We start from the raw sequence: 19,099 nt of genomic DNA on the forward strand, positions 1-19,099 counted from the left end.
ACGTTACGTAGTAGTAAAGTAAATTAACTAACTAACTTAACTTTAACTTAAGTAAGTAAGTAGTAGTAACTAATAGAAGTAAGTAATAAATAAGTAGTATATATATATATATATATATATATATATATATATATATATCTCATTGTATAGTAGGCGCGCATTTAGCTATTGCGATACCCAATTTATTCTGCATGTCGATATCTAGAATATTAGGTGATAGTGAATATACAGTGGATGACCAATCAAAAATTGATTCTAAATTCTTTAAGCTAATCCGTTATTAAAAATTTGTCACCAATCAGAAATTAGCCCTAAATTATATTCAGCCATTAGCGCAGTGGCTTATCTTGTATTCTTACATGGATGTCTACGATGGACATCCTCTTTTTCCTTAATTCTTCAATTTTCATCGATCTTTTCAAGCACCACTGCACTTTATAATCTAATAGTAACGTCACATTTGTGTCATATTATCACATTAACGTCATATAATCATGGATGCGTCACGGGTTACAAACGAGATTCGCGCGTCTCATAATATCTGCCGGGTGATCGGCGCCACGTCATGATTGTCCGTTACGATGAGTGCGGGAGAGACATGTGACAGTGTGACATCATCGTGCTAAAAGGATGGACGATGTCACACGCCCGTCGATATATCGACCTCTCCGCGAGTTCGATCCCCCGGTAGTTAGTGCCGCAACACGTGCACGTGTACACGTGAACTCGCGCGAGCCACGCGAGACCAGGTCAGGTCCTTTTCGCGCGCGCAACGATGACTAATCGTTGTTGATTGTTGTGATGACTGCTGGCTTCTCGCGTTCGGAATCACGGAACGAGTCCAGGACAACCAACATTGTCGATACCCGATGTCGCGTCGTTGCATTTTTTGCATCTCAAATTAAACGCATATCTTTAGAAACTGAGATGAGACAGAGGAATTGCAATCGAAATAAATAAACGTTCTCTATTTCACGAATAATCTCATATTTACGGATTGCAAATGGAAACAATCGTATTTTTACAGACGAATTCTAGGGGATAGGTGATTAACAGGTATTATTAATGCTATTATTTTTTTTTTTTTTACTAAGAAATCGTATTAATCATTATGAGAATTCTAGGAGTTTTTCGATAAATAAGTTAAGAGAAAAGATAATTCAACGTAGACATTTGTATAGGTTTGATTATTTTGATTAATGTAAAGTGATTTTTATTACGATAAAACATGCGTAACGAAAATATATAAGATATTTATTCATTATTTCGTAAGGAATTCCATATCCTCTAAAGAATCGAAAGAAACCATTCGTTTCAAGGTATATTCAATAGCTGACATCGACGGATTTTATTTGTTTTATTTTTTTTTTCATACTGATTAAATAAGTACAAGACAAATTACTGCTTCTTTTTATCCTTAATGTTTGTAAAAGAGATATTATTTTAAACTCTTATTATTATACATATAAATTATTAAAAAATTATATATATTATTGCATATATTATTAAAGTATTATTAAAAAATTGCATATTTTTTTATTTTCGATGCGTAGTATTATGTTAAGTACTAAACAAACTGATGTTTTTTCCCATAAAATTTTCTTCAAAATTTTTGCTAGAACGATTTAACAGTTTCTCACATTTTTTAAAGAATATGCTTCTTTTCAAGAAAGACAGAAATGCTGGAGGAAGGAAAATGTTAAATGTTCGTGTTATAAATCGATGATAGTTGGGATTCAAGAAATATTTTCGTACATTTCGTAACGTGTGTTTTACAACATACTTAACACGCACTTTCGTGCATTCTTCGAAGCATCGTTTGAACGCCGCGGCGTCGCGACATATAAACGTTTCATGAAGAGTCTCAAATGTGTTCGGTATACACCTCTCGGTAGCAAATCGTCTCGGTTTCCATTTCTGTTCTTCTCGGAACGGAATCCGCCGACTCTTCACGGGCTTCCACCTTTGCGAATCGCTTCTTCGGATTCGCGTTTGTACCGTGCGATAAACCGAGTCTTTACATACGCATTCCTTATGTAATCGAAACGTCGCATGATATTAAACTGGAAACAAAAAGTCGTTTTACAAAATGAATTTCTTTAGTATCTTTAATATCTTTTTTTTATAATTTTTTTTTATACTACACTTCAGACTATCTACTTAATATTTATTTATTGCTGCTGATTTATTTAAACCGATTCATTTGTTTATTCTACGACGAATATATTTTGTATTGTACAAATATATACCGTTTATATATTTTTAACCACTTAACTATTGCATGAACCTTGACAATATCGCTAACAATACTACATTTATCGTATGTCACGATATCAGACATGATTAAATCGCATGTATGAATATATTTCATAGCGGAAATGCCAGAAAATTCTAGTCAATATAATAAATATATCGACTGGCTATTTTTAGCCACAACACATTTGTCTCTATTCCTTGAAATTTTGATAACGATAAATTTAATCAAGATAATGCGTACTTTATTGTTCATGAACATACATATTATATCACCGATATTTCGACGAATTTCAAGTACATAATTAATCATGCCCTCGCTTGACTCATCGCATTACTTCTGAAAGGATTTATTTGCATTGATATTCAAATATTTATCAATTGCATATGAAATTTTTACGTCTGATAGCACTCCTTCAAATGTTTATTGAAAGAGGCATTTATTTGCGTTTAAATTATGTATTTTTTAACTAAAAAAAAGTTATGAAAATAATTACAAATGTTTCTATATTGTATCTAAAAGTAATACAAAAAGTTTAACAGTAATTTAGAACTTGGTTTAAAAATTATTTTAAAAAAAAGAAGAATTATTTTAAAAGAAGTATAAGAAATATATTTTTAAAATTAAGTTATATTTAAATAATTAATTAAGATAAATAATTATTTTATTTAAGTTAATTATTTAAGTTAATTATTAGTTTATTAAGTTATATTTAAATAATTAATTAAGTATTATTTAAAAAATTAAATAATGATAAAATTTTCATTTCAACTTTAAAATTGTATTAAATAAAATATTGCCCTTATTTAATTGTTTTACATAACATTTATTTTGATATGGAAAGTATAAATTTCTAATTTTATTCACTTTCTACTAGAGAGAGACTATATATTTTTGATATATTCTTAAGATATTAAGAAAATAATATTTTGAATGATTTTTCTAAAATTATATATTTTTGAAAATTATATATTTTTTTATATAAAAGAACTGAATAGAGATAAGAGATAATTAGAAAAAGATTTACGTTTTAGAAATAACTAAAATATTTTAGAGATATATATTCTTTTATTTCACGCTTCTTATCTCTGCATATTATTTGATTGATTTTCGATCGAATCTTTATAATTTCTTATTTTTAAATTGATAAGAAAAAAATTAAATTTTAGCTTTAATTTTTGGAGAGAAGAAACAATAAATAAGAAATAAAATAAAACAATTTAATAATGAATGGATGTTTTTTTATTAATATGAATCTACAAAAGTAGAAATTTTATTACGAAAGAATGAGTTAATAGACAATAATAATGTGTATAACGTAATTATATTCTGAATACTATCTTATATTTATATTTATTGTACTTATATTTATTGTATTTACAACATATATTATTGTAATTATACAATGATACATAAATTGCATTTTATACGTAACAAATAAGTTTTAAATATAAAAAAGAAGAAAAGTGGCAACAAAATAAATCGACATCAAAGAAACAGACTCTTTAATTTGCTCCAGTATCGAAAACTTGAAACTCTTGTTTTCAAGGCAACGCGACATCATGAAATACGTCCAGAAATCGCCACTGCTGTATAGTTACACCAACTGGCCTCCTTTATGCCTCCTTTATGCCTCCTTTATGCCCATAACCGATGGAACATGCACATGGAAACGAGTTTCTGACCGCACAAGGCGCCTTTGTTTTAAAACTCTGCGAGTAATATATCAGGGTTAATTCATTTTATGAGTAACGTCAAATAAGAGTAATATCAAAAATGATGATTAGAAGAAATCGATGATTAGAAGAAATCAAAGAAGCTCAAAATGCAAATGATGTTTGGTAATGTCTAATTTCAAAGATTACAATTTTTTAGAATTGATAATGAGAAATCTAATACTGCAATTTTACACACAAAAACGAGAAGAAAATGTCTTTTTCAGAAAGTTTTTAGAAAATTTCCAAATAGCCTCGCATTCCCACACGGTGTATAGCATTACAAAGTAGAATGCGCGAAAGAAGTGGACACTGCCACGAAAGGTTAATCCGGTATATGAACATCAGTAACGAATCTTACTGATCTTAAGCCCATTTCACACTTGAGTGCTGTTGCAAATTGATAAAATGATCAATCCGCCGATTAAATAATCTTATATGAATTTATTTCATATGGAACTGGAAAAAGTCGACTTTCTTCTTTCACTCTAAATTTTTTGTTAATAAACTAAACATACTTTTAAATGTAATATTAGGTATGGGAAAAAGTTCGTGGCGTTTTTCCCATTAGATGGCATTAAAAAAACGCCATGAACTTTTTCCCATATCTAATATTTCAATATATACATTTCTAGACGCTTTTTAATGCATTTGTCTATTATTTTTCTATTATTTTCGCACACACTATTTTCTGCAAAAATTGAGATAATTTTTTTTTAATGAGGTGTGATTCAGATTTTTCTCGACCGATTTATTATTTCAACAGCATTTATTTGAGCCTTTAATTACGGATGGAAAAGAGATTCGTCAGTTGTGAATGCGACTTCATGTATAATACCAACGATGTCGTCTTCGAATCGGTTCTTTGTGTCTGGCAAGAGTCAAGACGCCTACAGCTGTCTGCTAATAAAAATCTGCTTTCTCAGCGATAGCGACTCTCGATCACTCCGAAATATATGTAAAATGTGTACGAAGAAATTGATTCTCGTGATATTTCACGTTGCATTGCTTTGTGTTTCCTCTATTGTTGAAAATTTATTCTATCATTAAAATCTCTCTACTCGGAAGAATCAGATTAAAAACTCTGATTAAGAACTCTTCAATATTTTTTATTAAAACGAAACTAAATATCTAAAATTGAATTATAAATTAACAATATTAATTAAAATTAAAATTAATATTGGATAATTTTATATAATTAATGTAATATAATTTTTATTTTAAAATACAGACGAGAGCAAAGAAAAATTTTTGGAGAAATTTTGTTTTTCAAACGAATATGCTAAGTATATCAAATTAATATTTCATTAATACTTTTAATTAATATAATTTCTTATGAATATTTGAATATGTAAAGTTCAACTCTTTATGTTTCTTTCAATATTACCTTTGAACTCTCTGTTGGATCTTGTCGGAATTTCTCTTACACAGTCAATTTTCGAGTACTGATCGCTCAATAGTTTTCGGCTAATGAGACGACTGATATCTGGCAGGAGTGCGAGTAATATCACAGCAAAGCGGCCTCTTTTAAATTGTTATTGCTGCCGGGCACAGGAAAAAGCCACTCGCGAATGCTATTTATGGCCATCGTAAATCAAACGGCGCCGAAGAGCGCGTGGCTGCCGCAACGCGACGTGACGCGACGCGACGAGAGGCGCGAATATATCCACGTACATTCGTTAACTCATCGAGATCCTCTTTTACACCCACATATTTATTCAACCAGCCCGGTAACGTCAAAACTGTCGCGCCCTGGAATTTCAAGAAGAAACCCCTTGACATTCCGAGATCAAAATCGGAATCCCTCAACTAATCTCCGCCCTAATCTTTGAAGCTCCTCGATCGAAATTTTAAAAATCAAACTCCGAGATCTATTATGACATATTTTTTTTTATAATGCAAGATCTAACAATAAAATTCCTGGATTGTAGCAATAAAAAATAGACATCTCAGATAACAAAACGTTACTTTCAAAGTAGTCCTCCATGACATCAATACACTCCACATATTTTTGATACAAAATATTTTTTATAGTTTGTAGTTAGAATGCTATTCAGAACATTCGTCATATTTTTTTTAATATCTCCAACGTCTTGAAGATATTTATTCTTCATTATGTTTCTGAGCTGTGGGAATACCACGAAATCCGAAACAATTTAACATTAAAAAAATATTAGATTTGGTGGGTAACTAATCTCAACAACTCATTTCTAATCAAAAACATTTTTTACGATGATTCCTTTGTGTGTAAGGTCGTTGTCATGCTTTCTTGACTAAGAAAGGGGTTGTTGAGATTAGTCATCCTCTTTATCTGACTTTTTTTTTGTTATTTCTACAGCTCAAAAACATAAAAGGTAAACATTTTTAAAACGTCGAATTCAAACATTCAAAGGAATGTGAGCGTTTTGAACAGTAGTTTCTAACTACGGATCTTAAAAAAACTTAAGACTTATTATCAAAAATGTGTTAAGTATATTGATGTCATGGGAAATTACTTTGGAAGATAAAATATAACTTTTGTCATCTGAGATGTCTGTGTTTTTTTTTATTATTACAGTTTAAGAAGTTTATTATCAGACCATGTTATTTACAAAATTATTAATTAAAAATATTATCAATAATATCTCCAAAAGTTATATTGCTAAGTGTTAATAAGAAATCAGAATCGTTAAAATTACAGATACAAATATCCGAAAATGTTGAAGAATTATTTTAATTAAATTTAATTGAAATAATATTAGAGTCGAACTGAGTGTTAATTTTGTATAAGACTACGCGACCGCCAGGACGGGTTAGAGTCTTCAGTGCCTATCGAGGACACCCGGTATACTTTCGCCGAAATTCCGCGACTGCGAGTTTCTTCACGCACCTCGCCGGACTGCATTCCGCTCTTTGTGTCCCTCTTTTCTCGCAGACAGTGTTAAGCTTCTTCGCGGTCGTCACTTCGTAGTCAATACTGATTTACAGTGGTTAAACTAAGCAGTTTCCGCAAAGAGACCTTGACAAAGAAGCTTCGGAAGATTATTCGTGTGTCGAAGAGATAGAGCTAAGGAGAGTTCTTTTCCACGTTTTTGAGCTTCGTGAAATTCTAAAATTTTCATCAAATTTACTAAAGTTTTGAAGTTTAAATTCGAAATTTAAAAAAATTGAAAATTAAAATACGAAAACGTTGAATAACATAGAGCACGAAAGTCTCAAGAAGACCTGTTTGTATTCGATATCTCGAAGAAAGACCTAAAGACTGACCTAAATTCTTCGTGTGGTACTTTGTGCCCTGCCCCGAACTAGAGAGATAAGATAGACCCGACATTCCTTTTGATTATAAATCATTCAAGGGCCGTCACAATCTTGTTAAAAAACTTTAAACAACTGGATTTTACCTTTTTTTTTATTTGAGAAATACGCTGAAATACGGGAAATATGCGGTGATCTTAATTAACACACGATTTGCATTTTTGATCAATGAAAGGCGGCGCGGAAAAATGAATGAAATAATAGGTTTCCTTAATGATTCTTCCAGATTGCGCTCTCGTAAACTTTCTATCAAGTGGTTTATTGTAAAAGCACTTCTCTAGATGTACTTTCGACCGGATAAAAGAGAGAGACTTCTTACATAACATTGCAACGACGGCGCTGACAAAAAACGTCGTCTCTTTACTGTCATCGTTCTAGGAATCGAGTTTATTTATCGTCGTCCCACTTGCCTCACTGGGGGTTATGCTCTTAATCGAGATCGAAAAATCTTATTTTTATGGAACATAAGCTTCCCAGAATCGCAGCGTTAATTAGAATGTTTCCTCAATCCATGCTTGATATCATCAATTTTCGTTTTAATTTTTTCGAGTAAAACTTTATTGATCTCATTCATTTTTTTTCTGTAATCAATCTTTTAATCAATCTTATTATCCATAAAAGAAATTTAATAAAAGAAATCTAATTTAATCTCTATATTTTATTTATTTATATTTATCATATAATCTTTTCATTTATCTTTTTCAAAATTAATATTTACTTGCAGCAGAATTTTACTACAATTTAAATCTGTTTCATTACTTCAATTTAATCATTTTCGTTGCTCCTCTATCTAATCAAGATCTATTAAATTTTGTCTCTCTTTATCTGATCGAGATCTATTAAATTTCTTTTCGACCTAATTAATTAATTTCAGACAGAAGATTCCGATGCAGATGATAAGCAAAAGTAGAACTTATGAATAATAATAGAATAGAACTAGCCATTTCCATTTAAATCCCGTCCCTTTAACTCACCGGCGATCACGTGCGCGCACGGTTCGTAAGTTCGCGGCGGTGGCGTCCAGGGGTGTCACGTGACCGGCGGTGCCATGTGACCAGCGTGTCGCTATCGTACGCGCGGTACCGTCCGTTACTCCTCCTCAGTGCGAGCGCGACCGGCGTGTGCGATGCTTGTCGATTGTGGAATTTGTGTCGTCGCTCTTTGTGCCAATCGCCGTCGCCGGCACGCCGAAACGCGACGTACTATCCGTCCGCGCGACCTCGGTTCTTCTGTGATTTGCTCGACGCGCAGTCCGCTCATCCTCTGGACCGTCTCTTCTCGATTCTCGCCGTCGAGCTCTCGCCAGGAAGACGCGTGAGCTACGTGGCGATCGGACGCCAGCCAGGTGTCAGCTGGGTGTGCACTCCGCTTTCTCTCTTTCTATCTATCTTTCTCTCTCTCTCTCTCTCTCTTTCTTTCTCTCTCCATCCCCCCCTCCTTGTCTTTTTCCGAGTGTCATGTTTGCAGGACGATCGGCTAGAAAAACGTGGTTGTTCGACACTTCAGAGTTCGAATTGCAGCGCGAATGTTTCGGGGAAGTCCCTATCGATCTCCAGACAGGAGTTCCTTTCCCACATTTCTAACGCTGTAGATCCTGAAATAGCTAGTCCGTGTGTTGCATTATCGGAGACAGCAGAAGCGATAACAGCAGAAGTTATCCTCGCTTCCTCTTCTTTCGAGTATACCACGCCGGTTTGTCTTTGTCTAGGAACAGCACGTCAATCAGCCGCGCGAGAGATACGCGGCTGATAGATATACTCCCTAGAGCGAATGCTCAGTTTCAGATTTCCGTACGATCGCGTTCAAAAAGTAACTTGATCTAAACGTTTGTTAAATTTGACAACGGAATTTTTGAGTTATTTCTAACATTTTCATCAACTTGAAATTTTTTCGCGTTAATCTCAACTTGTTAAATACGCACTCCAAAGTGGAAAATAACAAATCTCTTTTGAGATTCGATCCTCACACTTGGACAATATTTAAGAGTCTTTAGTTAGGACCGGTTTTTATCTGTTTGATTAGAAAGAATTGTGGTCCTTGACTTAAACATGACACCTGCTTTTGGAGCATTCTGGTTTTTTGAGCATTTATGCTTAATTCTAGATCTCCTACATATTCCAAAAATACCCACAGAGTTTAATAATTTTTTAAATTATTTATAAATATAAAATATACACATAAAGTTGACTTAACGTAATATCATAGAACGCATATTATGTCATTATTTTTCTTTTTAGAAGAGAAAACTAAAATAAAAACTAAAATTTTAGTGTAAAGAAAATTATATTTTATTAGAATTATTTTATTGAAATTATATTATTGTGCGAAAAGGTAAAGTTAAACCGGCTTTACGTCGGTCAGTTTTCTGAAAGATACCGGATATTGCATCTCGTGTATTGCACGCGTCCGAGTTTTACCCACGCCTATGCAAATCCCGCGGAATTATCGAAAGAATGGACGGAATGTAACGTATCGCCCATCCACGCACGTCTCGCGATAGTTGCACTTGTGCCGATTGTATAATTGCATTTATACCGCGAAACGAGCTCCTAGAGTGCAACAATTGGTGCACACTTTGCCGATGTATTGTATTTTGGCACACATCTCACAGTGCGCTCGCAATTGTAAGAATCGAAGGAGTGAGTCTTTATGCGATATATTAAGTGTATTTAATGTTGCACGAAGAAATTAAGAAAGTAATAAACTAGAAATAATTAAAGTAGCCCAGTTGCTCTCGTAATTATTAAAATAAATAAAATTTAATTGATAATATTATAAGATATATATGCTGTGAGCACTATGTAACATTTGGATGAGGTCCTTCGAATTATATATCGTTCCTTCCTATAAAAATATAAAAGTTACGCCACTGCGATCTTACTTAACTACATTGTTTATGTCGTAAAATTATATGTGCATTGTGCAACATATAAACGATATAATGACAGCGTGTAACTCTTTCGTCGAAATTATTAAATTTAAGTGCAGTTTATTTTGAAGTTAAAAGGTTTCTACATGACATTATCTTGCTTTTTTATTGATAGCCTTTAATTTATATGGCATACGAAATATATCGATATATCGACGAATATAATCACTCAATACTGACCACGAAGAAAAGAACAAAAGGGTAATATATTTAAAATCATTTTTAAAAGCGAAATTTACATTTTTTTATATTTCCGTGTGTTAATTATTTTCTATGAAATCCTCTTGCTAGCTTTTTCAGAACCGTTCTGTTATGTAATCACATGCAGGCTGAACAATGGCGAAGTACAACTGTCGAGTTTTATCGAACATTTATATCGACCTCAAGCAGTCTCGAGCATTCTCGATGGTATTTCCGTCAGCGAGCTTACAATTAATATTCCATCATACGTAGACGGCAAATCGGTGCTCTACGCGAGACTGGAAAGCTTGATCACCTTTAGGAATCGGAGCGTTTTATCGAGAGATCCGGGTTCGATCGCGCGTGATTTCTTGATCGAGCTTTTTATTAACGTACGCGTGGGCTTCGCATATATCGCTCTCGTTTACGCACTCAGCGTATACTTTCGTGCATACTTTCGTGCAGTCCGATAGCAACGCGAAAACCTACTGCGAGAACTCACTAGTCTTTCTAGTCTCGCCAAGCTCGAGCTGCCAATTATTTCCCAGAGCCTATTATTAGGCCCTTGCAGAAGGCGAATTCCTGCGCCAACTTGATTAACGCGCAATTAAAACATCCGTACACACGATCGTTAACACGTCTCCATCACAAATAAAATAAATGTCTACATATAATTTTATTGTAATAAATATTTAAATATCCTGATTGCTATTCATTTTGACGATAATACTATCCGTTGCAGATGTCGGAATTCCCGGTGGAAGGAGGCGAAAACATGCATACTGCCATGGAGAATTTTCAAAAGAAAAACCTGGTGACTGGCAGGACGCATCACGTCACGCATCATCCGCAGGTCACCACCACGTCATCGCAGGTGATTATCTCCAACTCGGACTTTTGTTGTCTCTCTTTCTTTGACTATCAAATATTTGCGCGCGCTTCTCGAATGTTGCGATTCTTTGAAAAATAGGAAAGACGCGTCACTTGTATTTCAGTCACTAATATTTTCGCAGGACTCAATACACGTCTCTTCTCGCAGTATGTTCCGCGTATTTATTGTTAATTAACATGCGAGAGATACGGTTATTTTTCTGAAATGAATTTGAAAATCTATTTGTGCAAAACTAAAAATCTTCAGAGGACAGATTTTTTTCTTAACGAAAAATATCAATGCATTTAAAAAAAAAACGATTAATAATTTAATATAATAATATATATGATGCATTATATTGTATGTATCATTATATGTTAAATTATTTATATATTAATACGTTAAATTATTAATAATTGTATAATACATTAATAAATTAATAATTTAATACCATACAGTGTCTATATAATTTTCACTGTATTAGTATTAATATAACATTGTAAGTTTTAAATCCATATCAGTTTTAAGATTAACATTAACATGGTGAGAATTATACAAACATCGTATGATGTTAAATCTACACCGAGATTTTTTTAGAGTATGGGAGAAGAGGAGTTATATCGAAGTTATATCGAAGAATATATCTAAATCGTAAAATTCTAAATTGGAAACTGCATTTTCTCATGTTTTTGTATTATCGAATTATTAATTGCACTAAATTCGGTACATTGAATTAATCTGTTCGCAATAAATTAATACGTTAACTCCGAAATGTTTTACGCACGATTGTATTTTTCGAATGGAATTTAAATCCAAAGACCTACACTTCACGCAATTTTGCATCTTTGTGAACATTTAGCAGAAGCGAGTTGCGATATGCTGCAATATTTATTTGGCCTTGCTACTTCGGGGAAAATCCTAGACGTAATAGATATAGATGTGTATTTTCTGATCTCCGTATCTGTGCTCCATTAGAAAGAATAGTAACAGCATCATTTTTCTTCAATTTTATCTCTTTTTAACTTGATACTTTAGAAATTTAGAAAAAGAAAAAAGAGCTATATCTCACTCTTTTCGATTGTGACAACTTCGCAGAAGTGCGCAATCTATTCTTATTACGAGGAAAACACGATCGTCATCTTCTTCGCAGATTGTTTCTTCTAATTCAAGAAGTACCTGTGAAGACTACGCGGCCTATCTGTCTTCCTATATAATCTTCTCTGCGTCAGCTATAGATGAAGTGTCCGGCGCCTCCGACGCCCACATCTGAGACGAATTTCCTGAAAGTAATCACAGAAATTTAGAATTATTCATCCGTTACGCTTTTATTATCGACGCGATCTGTGCTAAAAGCGCCTAAAATAATAATCATCGTCATTACTCGCGCAAGTCAATTGATTCGCTTGACTGACGCTTGCCATTCACATTCTTATCTAATTTATTTCTCTATATCACCAGATAGGTATATTACCGGTCAGATTAATATCTCAGAAAGTTTGATTGTTAATATTTGATTACTAATTTAAAAAATTAAGTGGAAAGCTATAATTAATACAAATTACATTTTTGAACCTCTTATTAAATTGTTAATTGTGAGATAGCAAAAGTTGATTATGATATTGCGCAATATTAATGGTATAGATGGAAAGAAAATTGATAGGCAAATCTGTCGAAATTTCTAAAAGGATTAATGATAATTAAGCATTGATTAAAATTAATGATAAAATAAATTACATTTTCGTTTATTGGATTTTTTATGTCATCAGAATTAAAGGTAAATCAAATTTCAGTCAGAAAGAAAATTATATTTAATATTAAATGCGTTGTGTGCATAAGAATTTTTATATGAATGACATGTGTGACATGTATGTCGCGGTTAAAGTGGCTACACGTCTCGCCAGCAAAACCACTTGTCAAACTATCTCCGATCATTGAGCAATCAGAAGTGATAGCTCGAAAACGATTACAGGCGTTTACTACGCAATGTAGTCGCCCACGTGCATATTTTTCCATTGAAGATTAATTCAGCAGAATCTTGGTGAACCTTGGTACCATGCTTCAAGGTCTCTTCTCTCATCATTTCGAGAGAGCGTTGCTCCTTCTAAATTTACCAGGCCCTTTTTGTCTCCAGGTTTGGCCGAGTCATCTCGTACATCGTAATGACTTTTGGCTTATCGCCAGCAGTCATTGCTGTGATTGCTACAACAGATGCTGTTTACATTTTTCCCTTTAAACCTGTCTAGTTCTTTTGTTTGTTCGAACTGTACTTTTCATTTGTGTAAAGCGAAATATCTGGCTTTAGTTTAAAAAAAAAGATTATTCAGCAAATCTTGTTATGATAGTCGAATTATCGAAAATATTCACTATTAATAACAATAAACTTAGAGAAAGAGGAATAGTTATATGAAAGAGGAATAGTTATAAAATGAATAATTTGCATATGCATTACACATTTAATGTGTATATGAAAAGTTTTATTATATTTATTATATTGTATTCAAATATTAAGCCGATGAAAAAAATTATTTTTTCTAATTATACTTTTATAGCAGTAAAACAATTAAACAATTTTTTTTATTTATTTTATATTAAAATAAAAAGAACTTACTTATATGACATAAGTATAATACACAAAAATGTCGAGAGAGAGAAAGAGAAAGATTAATTTAAATAAGACTATCTCTCAAAAAATTAAAGAATAAAATCAAGAAATAAATAAATGATTACAAATTTGATATATTTAATAGAAAGACGGAAAAGAGAGATAGAGATAAAGAGAATCTTGGAGCGGGAGATTCGAAGCGAGTGAGTCATCTTATACGGATCTTAAATAGAATGAAAACGGCTTTTGACTCGGCAGATGCTGACGACAAATCAGAGCCAACATCAGAGTAGTAGCAGCACCAGTACCAGTACTAGTAGTAGTAGCAGCAGTAGCAGTACGAGCAGCAGGGTGGCCAAGTCCTCGCAGAGGATTCTCACCTCGTCTTCGTCGAGTGAGATGAAGGCGAGCTCCATGAAAAGTGATCTGACGGAACTCAAACGCGGTATCTCGGAGATGAAGAACATCTCGACCAACTTTTCACAACGGCTGCGCAACAGCATGGAGAACCTCGTAGACAGGTTGGTTCATTCTCAAATAAATTAATTCTGAGAATAATAAATTATTTCTGAGAATAGATTCAATTCTTAAAAGATAGACTTAATTTTTGACTAAATATAATTATGATTCTTTATATGAGTTTATTGTGATGAAACAATGTTCATTGTGAAAAGATCTGACGTTTTCGAAAAAGTTTTAATGGATAATGCAATATGAGTGTTTAGTGAAAAGTACGCATTATTTCATGTATTTTCTTATAGAAAAAGTTAGTATTTTTAAAGTTTTTCTTTTTATTTTATCTTTAAGTGTGCCAGCGTGACGAATCTGTCATCGCACATGTCATCATTGCGATGTGTTCCTTGTTTTGTTGCAGTTGTCATATTTCAAAATTCTCTTCTATATACATGATAATTTATAAAAACATTCTTTACTTTTGGATTGTGTTATATGTAATAACAGATTATTTCGAAATTTTTTAAGTTTTGTGTATATTTCATTAAAATATAAAGTATCAAATTGATATAACTTATTATTTTATTATAAAAGTGAACATTTTTACTATGAATATGAAGCATATAAGAGAGTTAATTGATAACTAAGAATTTATTTCAAGCCATTATAAGTAATTCTCAGTTATATATAATTAAAAAAAATTAATGACTTTGGTTGCAATAATATTTGAAAAAATCATTGATTTCATCTTTTCATGAAAATGTGAAGATTTCTCGGAAGTTACTTCTTCAACTACTAGTTACGAAAAGCTCAGTGATTCATTTTGTTCAGTTTCTAAAAATTCACACGTTTTAGCTTCGCAACTAAAGCTTTCACAACTGAAAGCTCTGAAACACGTCAACGGCGAATATTTGTGTACGCATAATTTCGATTCGTATGCTATTTTCGTGGTAGTCAGATTATTTTTAACATATTGCTCACGTGTCGTTTTACGTACTTTGAAATATAAGATAATATTCCATTTCTGTTATATCACAGCAGAAAGGTAAGTATTTCAAATTGACAAATCGTCTTTATAAAGTAATCCATTATTAATAAAAATAAATATAAATAGAATATTATCCTACGAGAAAAAAACGATAATATAAAACATAAGTTCTTTGTTTAAAGTGGTTTTTTTTAAGTAATTAGCTTTTGTAAATTATATGTGTGTTATTCTCTTATGTAAAAACACTAGGAATATGTTTAAATAGTATAATTTTTTAAATATTTAAAATTTGTGTAATATTGCTTCACTTTTTATTTTGTAAATCCTTTTTACACATACATATATTAGCACATATATACATTTATTTTCCATCTATTTTATCTAATTTAATTTAACTTTTATTTTATATATTTATTATATTACTTTACATACACACATAATTATTAGTTAGATTTTTTTTAATCGAAAAAGATTCTATATTCATAATAAAATTATATTCATAATAAAATTTCATTACTCATTTATTCATATCCAATTCGAACCGAATTCTCTAGAAATAAGAATATAAGAATATATTACATTAATTATAGCTCATGAATTCTTTTTGTGGAATTCTGCAGAGATGGCAGTGGATCGGAAGAGACCGATCTCACAGAACCGCTGGTGACTTTTCCGGATACCGATACGCCGCCACCTGTCAATGATGCTGTCACATTAGCAGGCGGTTCTCCGTCCCAATTAAGTTCCCTGAATTCGCTGAACAATCTTCATCACAGCATGAGCCCGCCGATGAATATACCGAGTATGCCAAACCTACCTGCTGGTCAGGAAACTATGAAGTTCGAACAGAAGAAAATGACAAGCGCTTCAAAAACAAAAGTGAGTGATATTTTCCTGTCTTCATATCTCCAGCATCTTTTGAGTATCACTTTTACATTAATAATTGTAAAAATTTTACATTTAATCTTAAAAATAATTATCATAAAATGGGATAACTTAGTCCAAATGACAATGTCTAAACAGCATGCTTGTCAGAATTTGAAACATAAGACATCTTAAGAACAGTCTTACAGACGTTTTAAGATGTTATGTCATTTTGTCATGTTAAATATGCTTGCTATCTAGACATTTTTTAAAATTGGGCCAAAACTATCTTTTATAATAAATAATAATTTTGATAATAAATAATAATTAACTATAATAATAATGGATATAAATAAAATCGAGAATATGATTTTATGTCTATAAATAGAAACTGATAATTACTCGTTCGATGAGGAATAATTCTCATAAGATTTGTGAAAGGTTTTTATCAGATTTTGAGAATTTAATTTAAAAAATGATATCAAGAATCTCATGTAGAAAAGTGTAGTAATAAAATAAAGACATAATACATGAATATAATATATATAATGAAAATAACTTGGATTGGGTTACTGGCGATACTGAATTTCATAATATTGAAAATGGAGTCGATCTCGCGCACGCTATCAGCACGTGTTCTCGTCGAGCCATTCAGTAAGCTATCCGCAAAATAACGAGTACCTAAAAATACGTTTGATAAGAATTGCGCGATTAATTTAGCTTGAATTTACCGAACGAATGGTGACGTTTGATAGATGTTATTAATACATTACGAACATCGGAGATGTTAGATGCATAGCGAATGGCGGCCGAGGTGCGGCTTCCTCTAGGTAGTCTAGGTCAAGGACTGCGAGTCCTATCCTTAGGTATCATGCGTGAGAAACCATCGAGATTCGGTGTCGTGTATCACGATACGCCTCAGATCAATTTGCTAGCTTTTTTATTCAGACCTCGCGTCTAATAGTCAACTGATTTTTGTTAGGTCGTCACGGATGGATTTAGCGCTGAAAAGGCGACGGCGAATAGTGCAGAAATGAGGGCCCTACAAGCCGGTGATGTCTCATACAAGGAACAGAGCGCAGCAACGGCGGCGAGGGCGCGCGTCGAGCTCGACGGCGTCTCGGCGGAGAAGAGCGTCGCTGCTGCGAGAGTAAGTGATGTTTATACTTGAATAAATGCAAAAATGTTCCTGGAGAATCACATTGGAATAATTATTGCTGCATAATGTTTAATAAAAGAAATATAGCGTTTTTTACGAAAAACATTAGAAATAAATGCGGAGAGATATAGAAAAGAATACAAAACATAGACGAATAATAATATAAAAAACAATAATATAAAAAATAATAGAAAATATATAGATAATAATGGACAATATAAAAAGATAAATTGTATCCCTTTGTAATTAATCGTCAAAAATGTTCGCCATTGAAAGAACCGCAATTGTGTATAAAATTATATAGCTCTCCGTGCTTATTACTTCCTGCCCGGCGTGAATACGGACACGATCAGTGTCACACGGTTCAGCTGTATATTCTTCAATTCTTGTGGTCAAAGACCTTTGTGTTCGTAAACAATGCAATGGTCCGAATTAAAAAATCAGAACGTGAGTGAACGAAAATTCTTCTCAACCGCTTGTTAAGGCGTTCTCGCTTTCCAAAAGCCTGACCTTTCTTGTTGGGATAACAAAAGGACCAAGAGAAAGACTTTGTGGGTGCGGTCGAATAATTTGGCACGAAGTTACCGGCAACGTGCGGAAACTCACGCGGGTAAAGGCACGATTGCGGTCGTTGACACGCGCGTACATTACGTTTTCCACAACAGTATCGGAGAAAACTGCGCGTGCATGACAAATATAATTCCTCGATTTTCCTCGATTTTCCTTTTTGACAAAATTGACACGGATCTTCGATGAATGATGACAAAACTTAAAATGTACTTATCTGAAGACATCACTGGACATTTTTCTCGCTTGACAAAGTTAAAATCAACAAAATTAAAATGTGGAATTTGTGACTGACTCAGCCCGAATCGTTGCAAATTGTCGAAATGATTCCTGAATACATCTTTAAGCTTAATTTATAATGTGCTTTTTTGCTTCCTTTTTCTTGCATTTTGCTATTTTTTATTTCTTGCATTTCTGCCTTTTATTTTATTTCTTTGTTGTCACCAGAAATAAAAATTGAATTTTAGAAGAGACAAGAACGTAATTAACAAGAAACATGTTTGTTGATAAAACAGTCATAAGAAAGAGGGAAAGAGCAAGAGATAAAAAGAAGAAACAAAAAGTAAAGAACACATTGTAGATTAGGCTTTAATTATAACTTAAACGAAATATTTAATTCAGTGTCTCTATTAATAAAATATTTAAATATAACAATATTTTTAACAGTAAGAATCTTTTAGACCGTATATGTGAGAACATAACCAAGAACAAACTAGAAATTAAATGCCTATATATACCGGTCAAAGCTGGATCTTTAATGCTTAAATAATTCAATGTATTGAATTATTAAAATCATTGAATTATTTAAGCATTAAAGAGCTTCCAGCTTCGACCAGAACAATATTTTTGTTGTGCCTAGTATTTAAAATTTAAATAGATTATGTAGATTTTTTATGAAAAAAATAAGGAGAGAAAGAACACATATATTTTTTGCGAACGAAGAAAATGCATCCATATCATTCAACGAGCAATTTTATTTGAGCTGGATTTAAATGCAATAACAAACATCATCGAAAGTAGAAGTCAAGTAAGATAAATTGCACTCGAATGTGACTCGAAGCGCATCTTCACCTTGTATAAATCGCATAACATTTTCTCTGAGTAAGCGAGTCGAAGTTGTGATTTCTCCAATAACGATTGCAATCGCGGCCTTGATTATCGGCCAAGGCGATGATTTCGTAAAAGGAACGCACGCTATCGCGAGGTACGAACATATATATCGC

The 19,099-nt window shown here is 32.7% G+C and overlaps 1 protein-coding gene across 1 annotated transcript in view; it reads left to right on the forward strand.

Annotated features, from left to right (window-relative positions):
- Positions 1-19,099, forward strand: part of LOC105619122 (sterile alpha and TIR motif-containing protein 1) — a 33,120-nt gene that overhangs the window by 751 nt on the left and 13,270 nt on the right. The window contains exons 2-5 of the mRNA XM_012200651.1: positions 11,115-11,246; positions 14,104-14,366; positions 15,907-16,165; positions 17,133-17,300. Of these exons, the coding sequence (XP_012056041.1) occupies positions 11,115-11,246; positions 14,104-14,366; positions 15,907-16,165; positions 17,133-17,300 (822 nt within the window). The remainder of the gene's footprint in view (positions 1-11,114; positions 11,247-14,103; positions 14,367-15,906; positions 16,166-17,132; positions 17,301-19,099) is intronic.

The sequence above is a fragment of the Atta cephalotes genome, assembly GCF_000143395.1.
Source record: "Atta cephalotes unplaced genomic scaffold scaffold00019, whole genome shotgun sequence".
Classification (NCBI taxonomy): domain Eukaryota; kingdom Metazoa; phylum Arthropoda; class Insecta; order Hymenoptera; family Formicidae; genus Atta; species Atta cephalotes.